The sequence below is a fragment of the Trichoplusia ni genome, chromosome 3 (genome assembly GCF_003590095.1).
Source record: "Trichoplusia ni isolate ovarian cell line Hi5 chromosome 3, tn1, whole genome shotgun sequence".
Taxonomy (NCBI): domain Eukaryota; kingdom Metazoa; phylum Arthropoda; class Insecta; order Lepidoptera; family Noctuidae; genus Trichoplusia; species Trichoplusia ni.
The window spans coordinates 1887190-1906352 of NC_039480.1; the positions used below are offsets into that span (position 1 = coordinate 1887190).

At 35.1% G+C, this 19163-nt stretch overlaps 2 protein-coding genes across 8 annotated transcripts in view; one reads left to right on the top strand and one right to left on the bottom strand.

Annotated features, from left to right (window-relative positions):
• Window positions 1-1751: 1751 nt before the first annotated feature.
• Window positions 1752-19163, top strand: part of LOC113508820 (probable DNA replication complex GINS protein PSF2) — a 62097-nt gene continuing 44685 nt past the window's right edge. The window contains exons 1-3 of one of the 2 annotated variants that reach the window (XM_026891958.1): window positions 1752-2144; window positions 2427-2697; window positions 3064-3176. In XM_026891958.1, the coding sequence (XP_026747759.1) occupies window positions 1900-2144; window positions 2427-2697; window positions 3064-3144 (597 nt within the window). In that variant the 5' untranslated portion in view covers window positions 1752-1899 and the 3' untranslated portion in view covers window positions 3145-3176. Of the gene's footprint in view, window positions 2145-2426; window positions 2698-3063; window positions 3224-19163 lie in introns of those variants that run through there. The other variant, XM_026891957.1, reaches the window with a different exon arrangement.
• LOC113508819 (TNF receptor-associated factor 4) overlaps window positions 4093-19163 on the bottom strand; it is a 74324-nt gene continuing 59253 nt past the window's right edge. For 5 of the 6 annotated variants that reach the window (XM_026891952.1, XM_026891950.1, XM_026891949.1 and 2 more), the window contains 6 exons: window positions 9488-9592; window positions 8719-8880; window positions 8326-8475; window positions 7832-7987; window positions 7289-7549; window positions 4093-6435 (listed from right to left, as the gene is read on the bottom strand). In XM_026891952.1, the coding sequence (XP_026747753.1) occupies window positions 6082-6435; window positions 7289-7549; window positions 7832-7987; window positions 8326-8475; window positions 8719-8880; window positions 9488-9592 (1188 nt within the window). In that variant the 3' untranslated portion in view covers window positions 4093-6081. Of the gene's footprint in view, window positions 6436-7288; window positions 7550-7831; window positions 7988-8325; window positions 8476-8718; window positions 8881-9487; window positions 9593-9868; window positions 10440-19163 lie in introns of those variants that run through there. The other variant, XM_026891954.1, reaches the window with a different exon arrangement.

Sequence of the window (19163 nt, forward strand, 5' to 3'; positions counted from 1 at the left end):
GGTGGCAGCATAAGGCTTGGTGTCACACGCGACATATTTATGGTAAAAAAACAACGTTCACTTGAAGCAGAATCGCTTTTAAATGACTGGGTGAATTTGCGCGCGATCTCACGAATTTGTATGCAGATTTAAGAAGAAAGATGTCTGAGTGTGTTTTCCGTTCGTGCAGACAGATTTCGTTATTTATTCCGATCGAAATGTTGTTTTTCTAGTTTAAGTTTACATTTTATGAAGATTAATTGCATTTCATTCTTGTTTATTTTTTTTCCGTAATGTAGACTCTATTACTTACTTTAAAGTTTATTTCTCAACTTAACGTTAACTTACTAAGCTTTTTGGTACCAGCAGAAATAATTTTATTTACTGTTATTTCCAGTAAGAGTATTTTTCCAGGTAGGTAAATAAATAAGTTAGTAAGTATGAACATTACATATTACTACATTAAGCCTACCTAAAAATGTACCTAGTGATTTTACGATTAGCTTCATTTTGTAAGACGTAAGTAGGTATAATTTGGTTCAAACAGTAATTATTTGCCATGCAACTTACTTATTTTAGAGACACAAAATGTTACGTACCTTTCTGTAGACAATTTAGAAGGCATCACATATTTTATTCTATTTATGCTTCTATTGAATTTGTCATTAAGTTAAGCACAAGAGTCTGTAACTGTCACAATATTAATTGAAGTCACTACACAAGTACCTATCTATTATTTTGTAATTTATTTTATTTAACACTTTGCACAACGAATAAACTAATTGTAAAAAGCTTCTATTAAATTCAACGCCACGCACATTTTAATAACTGCTGAAAAGTTCTTTAAAAATTGTTTAAATTTAAATCGCTTTGCCCGCGCATCATGTAAAAAAGTAACTCTGACGTTTGATTTCTTTTTCTTTGCCTTTCCATAGATTAAGAATCAGTACTCATTCAATCTTTTCTCTTATCACGATTTTTTTTGGTTGTCTGGTTTTCTGTACCTATGTATTTTCGCAATTTCATTTGTCTTTTTTGGGAAACATGAATGTGCTTTAGCACTCTGCCTCAGAGTAAACTTACGCACAAACATGTTTATTGCTTAAGGGGCTTAAATCATTTTCAAATACATCCCTGCTTTCATCGTACAGTTCAAATTGGGAAACTTAAATATTTTATTTTGATATAGGACCGTCAATTCAGTTCCCAAGTCACATAAAACGTTAGCCTATGACAGACATGGAGGGTGGCAAAAGTCCGGACCCCGCCAACGAGGCCTCCCATAAATATCAACCGTCTGAGACATTGTCAACCGGCCACCCTAATTTACGGCTAGTAATTAGGAGTTTGCACTTTGCCAAAACGATTTGCATCGATCGCTACGCTATTAATTTATAGTTTAGTTAGATTACTTGAACTTTCAAGCCTTATACTGGGTTTTCGACACGTTCTTCAATCAACATGAAATTAAATACAACTTCAAAATTACGCTTTAAAAGTTTTTGGGAATATGTTTTCAGTTTTGGTACATGAAATGACATCTGTTGATCACATTGAGAAACCGTTGACAGTCTTCATGCTTCCAGTTGAACAATAAGTCACATAGATGTCGCCGCGACGACAAAAAAAATTGTATGCTCTATTTTATAAGTTTTAGTAAAAAAAAATATAGACAAATGAATTAAATAAATAAAATTGTATAATAATTATAGTGAAAGGTCCAGTATGATTTTTCTTTCACGTTCGGTAATGACATTCTAGCGGCTGAACGTCAGGTGTTTCCCGCTCTTTTTAACGTCAAATCAAAACTAATGTCGTAAAGTTTATTACACTTTTTTGTTGTTATTTATTTTAGTAATTGTGTGAGATCTTTTCATACGAAATTTAGGAGAAAAATAGTGTTTATATGTGATAAAAAAGATGGACCCTTATGAAGTTGAATTCATCGGCGAGAATAGAATCATTAGTGTCATTCCAAATTTCTCGTACGACAAAATCTATTTAATATGCGGTGAATTTGGTCCCTTTCGTGCTGGTTTGCCATTAAATGTTCCTTTGTGGCTTGCTATGATGCTGAAACAGAAGCAAAAGTGCCGAATAGTACCTCCCGACTGGATGGATTTAGATGTATTGGAAAATATCAAGGAAGAAGAAAAGAGATCTAGGTTAGTTGTTATTATATACCTGTTATAATATTGTTTACCGTGTTAGATTGTTAGTCTTTACTAATAATTGGTAACATGTTTAAATTGTCTTCATTACTAACTAATATGGCAATAACATCAAACTGGAGAAGCATCTTTCAAGTTCAATGTGCACTGAATTACCTTTTGAGAATACAATAAAAGGATTTTTTTTTTAAATGTAAGAGATAATTAGTGGGTCTTCTGCGGGTGGTGGGTCTTTTATGTAGCCCACTATTAATGACAAAAATCTAAATATTTCAGATTCTTCACAAAAATGCCGAATGAACACTATATGGTTGAAGCAAAACTCATCTTAGGAGCAGCGTCAGAAGATGTTCCAAACTCTGCTGAAATAAAGACAATAATCAAAGATATTTGGGATATCCGCATGTCTAAGTTACGGACCTCAATGGATGCACTCATGAAGTCCGGAGGTGGTTACGGCAGGTTGGACCACTTGACTATGATGGAGATTAATTCTGCAAAACCTTTGTTGCCATCTGCTATGGATTATTTACTTCAAATACAAATGGTGAGATATTTTTATCTTTTTATATGAGTTAAAATCTCTTAATCTGTGACTCCTGTATGGGGTCATGGGGGATTTCACACACATTCATGCCACTCAGACTCACTGCAAGCATTTGTAGTCACAAACCATGACCCATGTGCGTTTGATCATGCCAGCATGTAATGAAAATGATATTTCTTTGCTGCCTCTGTTACATTATAACTAATTATAATCTTTAACTTACCATTTATGTGCACACATAGCCTTGAGGCAGCTAAAAACATTAAACTCTTGTAGTAAAACAACCATAAGAAAAGAAAAAAAAAAGTTTGTTCATATACCTACAAAATATGATAGTCAACTAATTTCCCCACTACTGGTTTTTAGAAAGCACAAAAGAAGCTCTCACAGCCATCAGTACTCAACACCTCAACATTCAGCCAGTCTGGAAGTTCACAAAACACCTAGCAGATAATTAAGACCTAGTTATAAGATTGCATGTAAGTTTTTGTACAAATTAATTAAGTAAAATATTTTTATTAGAAAATTTAGTTGTTTTGATTATAGTAAGTTGTTTTGGTACTCAATTATTAGTATGTAATATGCTTACGATATACATAAGACAAGTGTGGTAAATAAATTCTTCAAATTGTCACTATAGCAGTCAATCACTGAACTTCTCAGTTACATAATGTTACATTTAAACATTCTATAAACAAGTAATTAACTGAATTCCTAAAATGTTAATTGCCACAGAATATTATTTACTACTGTGATAACTTACTTTCAATTATTATTTGGACTATGCTTTGTAACAAATGCTTATCTAAGTAGGTTTCTAGGTCTAGAGAGTTATTGTTTCTGAGTAGAAATGGGCAAAGGTGGGTAGTAAACTAGATAATTGTTAAGTAGATTGATGATTAATTTTGCTCTTTTGACCTTAAGTTGGCATCAGTAGCATAATAGCTTGCTAGTCATGTTTACTGTAGTACTCTTAAGATGTATGTAGCTCTCACATTTTTAAAATACTGTACATCAGCACAAATATTAATGTGGCCTTGCGGCTCTGGCCATATTAGTAACAGTCATGTGATTCAGGGTTACTGATATATTTCATGTAGTTTTCATTTTTTTGCGATCACATGAGATCATTTCAGTGGCGTGCACTTGGAGAGGCCTATGTCCAGCAGTGGACTGCGATAGGCTGATGATGATGATGAGATCAATTCATGCTAAACGTCGTCGTAAATGGATAGAAGTACAAAAAATGCAAATAGACGGTGGCCCGCGACCGTTTCATTCGTGATTGCTTTCAGTTTCTCTTTTGGAATGACCCCCGAAAAATATATTTAGACAAGGGAAAAGCAGTCTAGAGATTCGACTACTGAATCAAAGGATTGTTAAATAAAATGCATATTTATATCGGAAAAATATTATATTTCCTACCAAAATCCAAGATTGGCCTTACAATCAAGCTTATACCTTTTCAGGCCTTCTCTCAAATAACATTCACTTTTACAATATAAAATTAACGTCTCCGTCTATTGATAATTAAAAAATAACTTAAGTCTATTCTTAATACAATCTGTTTTTACTTTAATATTAATTAGTCTTATTTTAGGTACTAAGGTTAGATAAAAATCTAAAATAATCTAGCCATATGCTACAGATTATAAAAGGTACATAAGCAAGGGTGGTATGCTAATATTGTTCTTGAAATGGAAAATGAAATGAATCAATCATTTTCTGACAATTGGTTAATTTTGTTTTAGTTTATTGCAAAATAAGTGTTTTTTTTTATATTCTTACGTTTAATTGTTTAAATTCTAACCCTTAGCCTAATGTTACAAAATAAATAATTACGAATGGCTTCCAGACTTATAATAATGTTTTACTGGAATGTTATATTACAGTTGAGATTAAATAATTTATAAAGCGTTTAAGAAGAGATCCAAATATTATGAAAAATATTTTAAAGACTGCAGAGTAAGAAATTTGAATCTAATGTGTCTAAGAAAAAAACTCAAGATAATATATACGAAAAGAAAAATTAACACAACTTTTTATTGACTTAACTACAAAATAGCTAAACTGATTTTGATAGAATTTGTTAAGATAGCTAAAATATACATTGAAAAACACACGAAAGTCCAAAAGCAATAACTTAAATGTATATCTATAGATATATATTATACATACAGCTTTAGCCGTGTTTTACGTTGATTCACTTTGCAAATGGAAATGTACATTTAACGTATTTTTTTAAAACGCAAAGTAATCGCAACACTTTGGTTTAACTCCAGCTTAACGAATACATAAGGATTTTAGATTAATATAATTATAAGTATTATAAGAATAAGTACTATGTACAGAAATGTTTTCAACAAAATGCGTAAACTATTTCTTTTTCGTAAAAACAGATAATATATACAAAGATCTGCCGATATAACTGAGCCAGGATGTTTTTAAAGTTTTCTGTTCTTAGTAAAGCGTAAAGGTCCAAAGCATTTTTCAAAGAGCCTTCGATTTAACTCGCTCAAGGCAAACAAAAATGCTTTTTGAACGTCAAAGGATAGACTACACACAATTTTTGCAGGCAACTATAAAAATGTGTGTATTATAAGTGTACTAACACAAATATGGATTGGCTGACTGTTAATAGAATGGAGAAAACTGCTAAAGTTAGTATGATCAAGTTAACTAAAGCGAAGCATTAGTTATGGTTATATTGGAGTCAAGTTAGTACGCAAACAAAATCACGAAAAATAATGTTTAGTGTGTCAGGTCAACGACTGCAAAAGAGGCAACAGCAATATTATAAAATATGGCACAGAAAATTAAGTCTTTTGCTTAAGACGTAAGGCACAAAATACTTTGAAAACACTAGGCTCGTTACGTTCTTCTGCCGGCAATGAAACTCAAGAGATCTTTAGTGAAAGGATAACAAATGCGTATGCGCACACTAAAATTAGTATTTACAAATATATACAGAAACCTATCTAAGTCCAGTTCACATTATAATTATTATTTACAGTTACAACTATGACTTCAAGTTACTTAATACTATATAATGACTATGGATTACACATAATGTGTTAATAACTTAAAATAAACTTGGATTCAGCCTAAAATTAAAACTAAATTAATTTTAAAACTAACCTAAATCCAAGATCCTATGTTTATCATTAGCACACTAAAACTGCTTGTAAGAATACTTTACTCAAAAATTTGAACATTAGAAAAAATATATGGTTATTTACCCGACTGTTTAAACTGAAAATTATGATATTACACCCAGTCTCTATGGAGTTATGGATCCTCTTATAATTTTAAACTTTTGAAAAGTTTCCCCTAAATGGTCCTCACAAAGAATCGATACTCAGGTTTAATTTAGCGACATTTAATCTAAACGGCTACAATTTTGCTTGGGTCTACCTTGACCCTTATAAACATGACATCATCCTTGATGAAATTCCTCTTTTTGAGCATCTCATGGGAAACGAACCTCGGGAATCCAAAGCCTAGCGCATCAGGTTCCTTGGAGGGTCTTTGGAAGTTCTTCCATGTGGGATCAGGGACGAAGCTCTCCACGATGTTGCAAGCTCTGTCGGGGCTTGAGCTCTGGTCAAAGAGTGTAAAGGAGACGGTGTGGGCGAAGGGCCAGCGGAGAAGGGCGTCGTACTCTCCAGGCAGGATTTTAATGTAGACTGACATGTGGGTAGCCTCGCCAGCTCCGTTGCCGTTCAGGAATAGAGACGCCTGGAAATTATGTTATGTTTTTGTTAGTGATACCATAGTGTTAACATAGTTAAGATAGTTTTGTGAAAGAGTATTTTAATTATAGAAATTAAATGAAGCTTTTAATTAATGAGAAAATATATTAATATCACCATCCATATTGGTGCATAAGTTTGTACAGCTCAATTTAAAGATAAAATGCACCAGCAATTAAACTGGAGTGACACAGCGAAACTAATTAACAAATGTCACGGTACAAAACGACAAGCTATGATTTATAACACTCAAAATATTACATTACACATTGAGTTAGCAAGCAGCAATATCTAATTTGGGAAGCCGCGGGGACACGTGGTTATTCATCGCTGACTCATTCATGGCGTGGCTTTGTTTACCAACAGAAGGTTTATTTTTAATTTAACTACACTATTAAGACTGTTTTTTCCATAAAAATACCACTTGATTCGAATTGGGAACACTTTTGGATAAACTTTTCATCTACCTATTGGGTCATGTTGTTAATTTTGCGACCGTTGTTTTATGGAACAAAAAATGCTACGAATCGTTAGAAAAGAATGATTAGCATCTTATTTCTGTCAATGACACATGCTAACGAGCGAAGAATTTGGCGTACATGCCAATGGCTCTAATAGCTATGTGAAAGTGGAACAAACGTGTTTTTTTTTTTTGCAAGAAGCACGTTGTAATTTGCGAAAATGTATGTTGGCAAGCCTTGGATATACAATGGATAGTTAATGTAGCAAATGGCTGATTTAATAGTCGTTAAAAGATTGCAAGGAGTCACATAAATCCAATGCTCGTGTTGCATCGGGATCAAAGGATTTAGAGAGTACTTTCAGGAATAAAACCTCACCTGCAACTTATATCCATACTGGCTGGTGTAAAACGCGGGTGAAACAAGCTCGACGCCATCCTTGCACTTAGCCTCCGCCATTTTAGCGGCCCAGTCGCTGATGCGCCATACCAGTGCTCCGGAACAGTTGACCGACAGTCGCGCGACTGCAGCCCTCAGGGAGTCCAGTTGCCGCGCCTGGCGGCTGGCAAGTGCTGATACCAGAGCTAAGTGCTGTTGGCAACTTTCTTCCGTGTGCTTTTCTAAAGCTTGCCTTGTTCCCTGTAATCATTAGAAAGTACTTAATTAGGATAATTATGATCAAATGTTTTGTCAGAAGTGTGAAAATATGTTAGTTAAGAGTAAAGCTAAAATCATTATTATCATTATTGCCTTGCTTTTTTTACCGTTTTCGAACTCACTCTTTTCGCTTGCTTTTTTATCTATTTTCCGTCTAATCTTTGTAGGTACTGTCGATGGAATATACCTAGTTCAGGTCGAATTGTCGGATCGTATTGCAGTTATGACATCCATTCACAATTATATAAAGTATGGCATGCTTACCTTAAACCTGCATCCGGCGTCTCTAAAAGCGCAGGGCGCGGCGTGGTCGCGCAGGTGCGCGGCCAGGTCGGCGCGCGGCACGGCGGGCGCGCCGCAGCGCTGCGGGCACGCCACCGGCGCACGCGCACACGATGCGCCGTGGGCACATACTGTGTCCTAAAAAAAGGAATAAGGAAGTTAGTTACAATGTCATGATGATTTTGGAGCTTTCGTGCATGTAACATTTTGAAAAGGAATGATTTCAGAACAGGTTCTATCTCGGTTTTATAGATTTTTGTGTCCAACTTTGCGAGCCCTTTGCAGGTGTCGGTGTGTGCTGGTCACAGATAAAGATTTTCAGTCTGGAAGGCCCATGCTATAGTGGTTTTAATATATTCGTGGTGCCGATGTTTGTTTTAGAATGATTACATTTGCAAAATGGCTCCCACAAATAAAACGGGGTACAGTCAAAATTCAATGTCCCAAAAATATGAAGACTCTAAATGACGGTTTACCTGTGTGTAGCTCTGTCCGCAATGCTTGCACGGCACGAGCCGCTTGCTGCAGTGTTGCTGGATGTGTTGCTGCGTGTGCCGGCGCTGAACCTTCGCGCCACACTTGTTCTCGCAGTAGACTGGTTCGTGGCCGCAGTTACCTTGGTGCTCCTGTAACGTGTAGAGTGATCCTTTAGTTATGTTTCAAGGAAGTACGAAGTTCATGGGAAACTAAAACTGAGGTTGTCCGGAAATTAAGTCAAAAAGATTTCGACCATTCAAACTTAGATGTCGACGTAAACATACATTAAGTTATGAAAATTAACTGACTGCCATGGATTCGAACTTCAAAGGTCAAAAAGAAGCGTGAATCCGTCATAACAATAACTATAAAATAACGTCATCATTGCTTACCTCTAAGGCGCTGCCTGAGAATTCCTTATGGCAGTGGTCACAGTTGGCGCGGCGGCGCGGGCAGGTGTAGCGCAAGTGATCTTGCATGAGCACGCGCGGGATCATCGCGCCGCACTGCGCCGCGCACAGCACTGCGTCGTGCTTGCACGTGTTCAGGTGCGCCTGCGCAAATACACACACTTTTAAACTTCGAACTTAAGTCTGTTGACTTAACTTTAGTTTGTCATTTGCAACGTTTTCATATTCTGTCTTTTAAATCAATGTAAAATTGCTCGTAACTTAATCATATCTTAGACTTCATTTAATTTTAATCTCGAAGAAGCTTTTAACTGTCTAATACCTAATCTGAAATTACGAGTGCGAATAAAAGTTATCGTTACATGCTTGAAATCTAGATAAGATTGAGTTTATGCAGCTGGTTAATTTATTGCGCATATAAATAGCATAATTAGTGGTATGGCGTTAATTACTTGTAAGTCTTTAAACAATCTCCTGCAAAACGTATTGTTTGTAGTGTGCATTTACAAAAAAAATATAATTATTTTTTAATTCTAGCGAACATTATACGTATTAGCGAGTACACGCTAAGTAAACTTAGAACCATTAATTATGAACACCGACTCGCGCTTGCCGCATCATAAATTAAAGACTATTGTGGAACAGATAAATATATGTGTCGTGACATGACAAGCGCACACAAAATGATAGATCGATCGATCTATTTACCTACTTAACTTTATCTTAGCAAATATTTGGCGTTCCCACTCACCTTCAGTTTACGGAGCTCGTCCGACCATTGGCATCCTTCTTTGTGGTGGATACAATACACCACCGATCCCATAATAGCTTTCTCCGACTCAGGATCTGGATAAATCTGAAACAAAGAGCACAATGTTTAAAATCATGACTAAAATAATAAACTACATTCCCTTAAATATGCAAACACCTTTTTTATCTTTGAAATAATATATTTAAGCATTTTTGTAGAATAAAATGTAGTTTAACAGAAAACACGACGTCAAAAGCAACGGCTGCCGTTGAGACTGATTGAGGCGCTTGCCACACTCGCATAACGGATTAAATAGGACAACGCGATTAAAAATAAACCACATTTCAAAGAGAATATCAAACGCGCGCTGCGTATACACACCGTACTCTCGAATATGGAACACATCGTACGGAAATATGCAAAATGGCCGACTGTTTTTCGCGCGTAATTTATTCAAAGTAAAGGCGCGGGGCGTTCACCGCAAACGACTGATACGTAGTGAATGCGTTCCCGTTTGTACAATTTCGTTATCTTTATGGGTGCAACGAACAGATGGCTCGAGCCACGGACCACCGTTCCCTTATGTTTGTGCCGCGATAAGCGTGATTTTTCACTTCCAAAACCAGCTGGGTAATGGAATGAGCAAATACACGAGATAGGTTCCTCCGAACAGGTTCCTTTCACACGTGGAAGCTAATTTTCCTTTGAAACAAGCTCGGATAGAACTGAAAAACTTTTTTGTTGACGAAGTCCATTGTTATAATACAAAAATGGGGAATACACTCCAAATGCTAAAAGTTGTTAGTAAACAAAGCTAAGTTCTTTCGTTAGCTCAAAAGATGGCACTAGTCGTCGCGTAGATCGCACAACTTCGAAGCGTCACTTCGTGTGAAAAGTTCTATAAGCTTCTTATACATCGAAAGCTTTCAACTTGCTCAACATATCTATCTAAAGAAAACGAACCATGGATGGCACTCTTTTCGAAAGAGATCAAAGCAGTTTCATAGTACGCTGTTTCTATTTACAAACATTGATGCATGTGGTCATCGGCATGGCAGCAGCGTAACCGTACCACCTTAGCATATTCTATTCAAGTAAAACGAAGTACCTTATCCTATCTCTTACCATCATTTAATTTAAAGTTCTACTGTAAAGGGTATAAGGGTGAGTTTCCCATGGCAAACAAAGAAGTTCTAGGTGCTCTCAAAGCTGGTGGTGTATAAATTTACAAATATAGAATGTTATTTGTGTCGTATTCTAAAAAGATGGACCGCGATGTGTTGAGCTCTCCCGCATCGCTCAATTATAGAACTCGTTGTATCGTAAATGTAGTAGGATCAGAACGTAACAGGTTGCCGAAGTGACGCGGCGGTTACGACATTTTTGCGCACAACCACTGCACGGCTAAAGGATGGATGGAAAATGAGGATGTTGCGCTGTCATTTGTAAAATATCCCTGGACGAAGTGACATTAGAGAGCCATAATAATAAATCTGAAGCATTATTACAGAAATTTTTCACATGACAAAACCTCTTTTTTTCAAATCATTTTGACATTTATTTTAAATACACCGCCATTGAAAGTCGGTTGAGTTATAATTATGCGACTACCGACAAAAACTTGTATTACCTTCTAAAGACTAGATTCAAGACCTGTAAATTGACATTAGGTTTCATTAGGAATGTGATTAATCAGTTATTTGACATAATACATGCAAATGACTGCCGCCAAAGCATTACGAAATACAATCTTAGATAAGAAGAACCATAATAGGCAACAAGACCTCTTCTTCCTACGCGCACTGTTTCTATTAAAACAATTTAATAGCCTTTATAATTAATAAAATTTACACTGTAGCCAAGGGCATGAGGTGATTAAGTTTAGAATTGTCCCAGATGCGGATAATTATGAGACAAAATAGTTATATTTAAAGCGTCATATAATTTGAATGTCCGTAAGGCCAGATTATTATGTTCTTTTTCGTTTAGAATGTCGGTAGGACTCTTATTCCATATCGATCTTATATCATTTATATAAAAGCTAGTCCAAAAGGATTTTTAGTTCTGGACCGCAGGTTTTACAATTTCAAGGTTTAATGACCATATCATCCCGGGTTACATAGACCAAGATTTAATAAAACCGCAGTGACACGAAAGAGCATCATTATGCAAATAGTTCCATGACAAGAGCATGTTAACAATCAAAACCAGTCTTTACAAATGTTTTTCCTTCTATTTTGAAAATGTTTAATATAATCGTCACGTGCAGCAATTCTCACGAAGACAACATTTGAGGATGTATAAAACAAGGTTCCAAATCTTATAAGGCATAAAAACGTTATCTAATTACAAGGTAAAACTTATACGCCCACTTTGTTTGGGGTTGCATCACATCTCCCACGCGCACTGAATTGCCTTCCATCCGTCTGTTGGACCTTGGGTGAATATCTACTATTAGATTTTAGAGTCATAAATTGTTAAGTATATGTTAGAGCAAAGCTATGCAGTTTTGACGTTCTCTTGTATTCACATTAAGGGAACCTACGAGTATGGACGAAATGTGTATGTTTATAAATGGGTATTATTATCGCTGTCTGAGTTAATAACACTGATAGTTAATGAGTAGTTGTGTTTAATGCTTGGACATGTAACGAAAGCTCCAATAATGCACCAAAGTTATTTTGGTCAAAACAATTGTGGGTAGTTAGGTACCAACGTGACAATTCACTTGACGACCGTGTCCGGCCGCGGGCGACAACTTGACGTCTCTAATTTGTTACGAGCACCATTTGAGGTGATTGTTAACACTGTTTCTTATGTTTTTATTTTGTTTTGTAAATGTTTATAAATGTGCTTATGAGGGTCTTAAAGAAAAAGACAAAAATGGTTTGTCTGACATATTTTTGTAAGAATAATGTCCGAATTATTATTTTTACCAACGGCTACACAATTTGTTCTATTTGAAACAGATTGATTGACAAAAACAAAAAGTTTAAATTTCAAACACGTAAACTATCCCGAATAACGTATGCCTTTCCATAAATATTATTTGATCTTTAAAAATAAAGTTTAAAACCATACTCGGCATCATCGTTTAAAACGGAACGCACCATATAAATTATGGCGCGAACTTAGCTGTCGGTTGGTGTACTAATATAGAAAATCGCGTGCAGAGTGCTTTGGAAACTATATTTTTCTTCACATAGTAGTTATTATAGATAGAAGCTTTGTATAACTTTGACGTTTCTCCACTTCTGTTTTCATCAAGTAACGCCATAAGTTGATTGACATCTGACGGTGATGAGTATGAACTTAACCTCGCTTTCAAAACTAGCCATTTTCGAGTTGGAATAAGGTAGAGTTTTGAACGGACTACTGGTTAGCTAATACAGTTTTGTTTTTGTTACGCTATCGACACGCGCTGACGTGGGAATGTAAACAAACACCAAATATATCCAAGGATTATTTTCAAGTGTACGTAAACGTAGTAAACTTATCTTTATCTTGTAGTACGCGTTATCGCGGGTCTGGAATTCTGGAAAACACGCTGTCCTTGCATTGCCTAAATTTGTTTATCCGCTTATTAAGATCTAAGCCATGAATAGCTGCTTTAAAACCACCTAGTAATATTTTCATGATATATTTGCATGAATCTTCACGAAGTCTTAAAGTAACAGTATGTAATAAAAGATAGTGATCTAACAAATCACCTACGATTAAACAATATGCAATTTATCTCACTAATTGTCCACTCACACAATGTTATCTGCACGTATTGATAAATGTTCCGCAATATTTAATGCCTAAGAACGCATTGCTGATTGCTAAAACTCTTATAAAGCAATAATTTTCAAGATCGCGTGACTAGGGTTAGTTATGTTCAATCCAGCCTTAGATAACTTAAATAACTTAGTTTATTTAACCAAGCTAAACGTCGTAATTATTTCTGCAGCGTTACAGCCAGCCTTCGTGGTAATTCAGTTTCCGATATTATTTGAAACGAATTCATTTTTATGCCGGCATTATAAATGTTCGCGGTTTGTTTCTTTCGTAGATTTACATTTGATTAAGTGTAATATTGCGTGGCGGTGGAGATTGAGTGAATAAAATTATAAGAAAACTATTTTATTGAATGATAGCAAGGAGTCAGCGAAACGATTTTCACAATTCTAGTTAATGCATAGGTTTGTTAAACAATGCGGAAACTAAAAAGCCTTCCCAACTACATTACACCATAACAAAAAATGTTAAAAGCATGGCATTATAAAATTAAAATACATAAAAGTCGATGGTTATCATCGGTGCGCGTGCGCAGCGGAAGCGGGTTCGACGCCCGGCAGCGGAACGTTACCGTGGAATATGTAATGATGTCTAATTAAACGTTATGTAACGTATGAAGTGTGATTTTTGTCATTGTTTGCCTACACAGTTATTTTTATTACCGGGTCATACACAATCAAGGAGAACCGTTTATCCCTCATAATTGTAATACAAAATTTTGAAATACAGTTTACCTTTTTTTATCTCGAACGGTCGCTTTCATGACAAGAAGCAACTTATAATCATTCACCTTTAAATTGAGTCTTATATCAATCCCCATTAAGTCTAATATAAATAAATATTTAAACACCAATTTCCCGTTTACTAAGGACGTATAGATCTAAACATGTCTATTACACACGTCGGAACAGGTAACGGACATTTCTATTAAGAACAATGCAATGTAATTTCTATTGTTACTTAACTACTTTCCTACATAGGAATAGAAGATTGTAATCTTAAAAAATGCGTGCGTTCACATGAACACCGTACACGAATAACTTTGTTAACTTTGTACCGCTAGAGTAATTTTATTAAAAAATGGAATGAACAAGAATAACGTGTAAGGAATCACTCATTAGATCGAGTAAAAGGTTTTGTTCGTAACCCTTGTCTTATGGTTAGATGAACATTATTATTTATTTTCTATTGTTTCAAAGCCTGAATAGATAAGTTCATACCTACAGTCTTATTTCTTTTATTTTTTCACGCGTTTGTATTCGTGTCCTCATTTCCACTAATCATCACGAAGAGTTCCTGTGTAGAAGCATTTAGTTACTAGCTATTATCTTAACATCCCAGTCATGATTATCGTATTCCTTGATTAATGGCAATGACTCCAACTTAAAGACTTAAATGATACAAAGCAACAAAATGTTAGAAAATCATCGTCATTTATAACTTCCTACGTAAAAGTTCCCCGATGCGCAAACGACATACAACCTTTATAGTTCTTTTAACTCAATCGCAGATCATGTGGGAGTTATATTAAAGTTCATTGATAAACAAACCGATTTCTTCAATAAGCCGACATCGGCGTCTATCAATCATACAACACTAATGCATCGATTGTTATTGTTTATGCAACGTCACTAGAACTGGCGTTGATTAAAAATTGTCTTTGAACCGCATTGAGAAAAAGCTTTACAGCCGCTGAGTTCTGTGATTATATCATACGTATTTTGGTAATTTACCAATTAGCTATTGAATTAAAATATTAATTATATTTATGGCGGTAATTTATTTTATAGTTGATCCTTCTTTGCTTAAAACAAAACTTGTGGCTATACGTTTAATCATCAAAATGATCCAATTTTAAACTTTTCAGTAGGAATCAAAAAATAATAAAAGCAAAGAAAATACAAATCTCCCAATGAATCGATTCGACACAGTAACTAAGATCGTACAAGTTCTTAGCTTCAAAGTAATTGTTGTGTTTTTCAAAATAGACCACTTCGTTAGGAGGAACGCGATATCAATTAGGTTGTCTGTCATCGCCCCAGCGTCTCGGGTTGCCGACGAATTCAATTCTAAAACGCACCCCGCCATTTGGGATACATTAATTTATAGTTTGTTTTGTTTAGATGTTAAAATTAATTTGAAATAGGAGTTCTGTGAAAGACATATTTAGAATTTAGAAATGTATCTCTAAGTGTGTGCCTATTTTAAGTGATTAAAAATAAAAATACTCTCTCACTAGTCAAAGTTGTAAAGAAATATAAAATACAGCCGGGTGTGTAATCTACGATTTGTACTAAATCAATGTCGAAAGAGAAAAAAAATAACGAAATATGTTAGGAAGTATTTTAAAGTAAAGTAGAAATAAATTCTCCGTAATTTAGACAAATAGCATTTTTGGAATGCCTACAGTCACCGGTGTCGTTCTGTCACGCCACAAATTCCTGAAGAAACCGCAGACATGTGCACACGCATCCGAACAGTCATTTTGACACGTACAGCCTCGCGAGAGATCACCGTTACGAATATTAAGAGAAAATGTAGACAAGACACATCTTATTAACGGTAGTGAGATAAGATTGGAAGTCTAGTATTGTAAAAAGCTAGATAAATGTTGTTCTATGAAACTAGGATGAAATAGTAAAAGGCAATAGATACATAGAAAATGGTCTTTATCTGATATAACATAATTACTACTGTACTTTCTTTCACCTCAAATTAATTTTGTTATGATCGTTATCTGAAACTGTTCGAATGTAGTTTTTTTGTTACGATAAAATTATCTTCGTACTTATAAAATTCAAGTCGAAATCACTTTGATTACATTATCAGTGGCAGTAGCATTCCACTTATAAATGCCAATAAATCAGTATGTAGCAGACGCACCGGAAGCGGCAGAGGTCGCGATGTCAGCCGTCAGCGCACGCGCATCAAACGATAGCTTTCGTAACTGAACTCAATTGTTGGGTAATTATAATTATCAGGAGGATTGATTTGATAGACTAAGTGGGACCTTTTATTATTCAATGCCTGGTTTATTACCTTTTGAATGATAGTAAAATATGGAGCTTTTATGTGCTTTTTGATATTAGTTATCTCTGCACAGTGTGTAGTGAAAACATATATCACAAACTCACAATTGCTTGGACCGCGCTATACCCTACCCTCGCCAAAAACAATCACTGCATAACCCAGCCTCTTTACAAGTGCGAGTTCACAATTGAAGTCACTAACCGTTTAGCTCAATTGGATAATGCGTCGAGTAAAAGGGTAATGCGTTCGCTAGCGCAGATTGATCGATTGCCGGAAACCGCCATTTTGATTCGGCCACGACATTGCGATTTAAATCCTTTAAGCTGCAGGTCGTTGATCCTTTGCGATTAATCGCGTCTAAGTGGGACGTGTCGACTTGATAGTGTTAAAGGATTTAGCTGTTTTCAATGACGAGAGGTATCGCCTTGGCCTGATTAGAACGAGTATCGAGGACTAGTTAGATATCGATGATAAACTTGATAAAGAGCGTTATGCAAATATATCGAATGAGGCTCTCGTTGCTGTGAACAAAAAAAAAGAATTTCTCAAAAAAAGTCACTAGAATACAGGAAAATGTACTTTTCAATAGATGTTTTATGTACTCGTAAACACATGTCTCGATATAACTCAACCCTTATAAGTAAACTGCAGGTAAGGTCATTAAACGAATAGACATTTACGGAGACTTCCACCTGTTTTATACCCGTCACCTGCAGAAGAGCTAGTAATGACACATGTATCAAATATATCGATCTATTCTTTTTGTTAAAACATATTGTTTTATTGATCCTTACTATGAAAGGATAAATATTGTCTGCAGTTCCTTGTGATGATACGAAAGGTAGAAATAAATATAGGTAAAGACAAAAGAAATTGGAAACTCCTTTTAAGGCAAAATGTTATTAAGTTTGTTTCCTGAGACCCTTATTACCGTGTCTGGAAAACTAAAGAGTTCTGCAATATTACTAAAAGAGTTACCTTAAACAAGCTTTAATTACATGACTATAAGTAGGCAGGCGTCAATAGTCGTAAAATCTATCCTTACACTTTCATGCGTCTGTCTCCTTCTAATTATCAATGTTGAAGGGAGAGAAAGATACAAAGATGGCGGCGATGATGTGTTGCCGTATAACAATCTGGTAATAGAACGCGTTAAAAGACTTAATGCTTCAGTTACGGTACGGATAACTCATTTAAAATAGTTAACGGGTATCTTTTTATGTTATACAGAGAAATAAATATTAGACGAAGCGTTAAGTGTGAATGATCCATGTTCTTGATTCATAAACCTCAAGTGGAAAACAAAAAACAAAAAAGTTTGGTAAAACTATCAGGAAACATTTGAGTTGCACTTTTTTTTAACGTTATTAGTTATTATTGTAAATCAAAATCCATTGTGATGAAACTAATAAATAGTAAGTGTAACCAACAAGATTGTTTGGCATTCTTTTGAATTCAATTATTTGTGATAAGGTTAAGGAAAAAATATAGGAGATGATGCGAATAAAAGCTACAATCTAATTACGTTCTCAATAACTAGACACGAGTTGCCACTTTACTCAAACTGCATAAGTATTATAACGGCGATTTAAAACCCATTTTAACATTGGCCCATAGGTACAATCTTCACTTTGAAAGCTGTGCGTATACTTTATTACTCACCAAGACCCGGTACCTTCAACTTTATCAATGGAGCGTTTAGTAGTAAAATGAATAATGGCGTGACTCAGTCGCTCTGTCGGAATGGCAGATATTTGCCATAACACTCCCACAATGCGGGTCACTAGGTCTCTCCTTTTAATATTATGGTCATTCTACTCATTGTAGAATGGTAGAGTTCTACACATTTATTTATTCCATGGGAATACTTGTGTTTACGATGTGGGTCTGTTTAAGTCTTCGATACAGTCACGTGCGGATTAGGTATGAAAATAATATGATTCACGGTCACGTTATTGTTGACAGTAGCTTTTGTTTTGAGTTTACTATCAGCGATGAACTGCAAACGAACCATGTCTGGGTTTTAATACTCATTTGTTTAAATTATATGATTTAATAAGTCATACGTAGATAAAATGAAGCCAAATTAAACATGAAAAATGAGTTATTTTTAGATAAACTTAGGAATGTGTCTCGAATGAAATTTATTGACAGGATACGGCAAATTCCAATGACGGAAGTGGCGTTATCGTAGGATGAACACTCGCAATTGCAGCAAACGATTATTACTTATACGCCTTTCATTCCATATATTATATTGATACATATATTGTATCAATATAATATAACTAAGATAATGTGGATTGCAAAATTAGCAGATCGTTGTTATAATGGGCACTATTTGTAAAATAAATATAAATGTAGAGATTGTTATGTTGAATCTAAATAACACTATGTACTTTTTTATGCAATAACATAAATACACACTTACACACAATGTGATATTATTTACATGAACGTCGGTATATTGAAATCATTGTGCAAATGATAAATAAAAGTGTTCGTGGTATCTTATTTCGACATACCAGCATTTTTTCTTCACTTAAGTAAACCTGAGACTAGCAAATTTATATTACGACCGAGGACCGTTCGTAAGACGGAAGTAAGACTACTAATTATTAAATAGTCTAATGACAAAAATAGACTAGTGAACCGAGCTGCGAGGAGAAATCAAATAGACTTAGATATCCAATCGCATAGTACAAAAACATCCAAGAATGGAGTGAGTTACCAGAGAATATGTTATACATAAAACATAACAGAACAACATATTATTGACAAACAACAAATACTAACAATAAAGATCGATGTTAAGGATCGATTTAAGTGGGTACTGGGTACCCATCAAGATTTGTCGAACATCTGA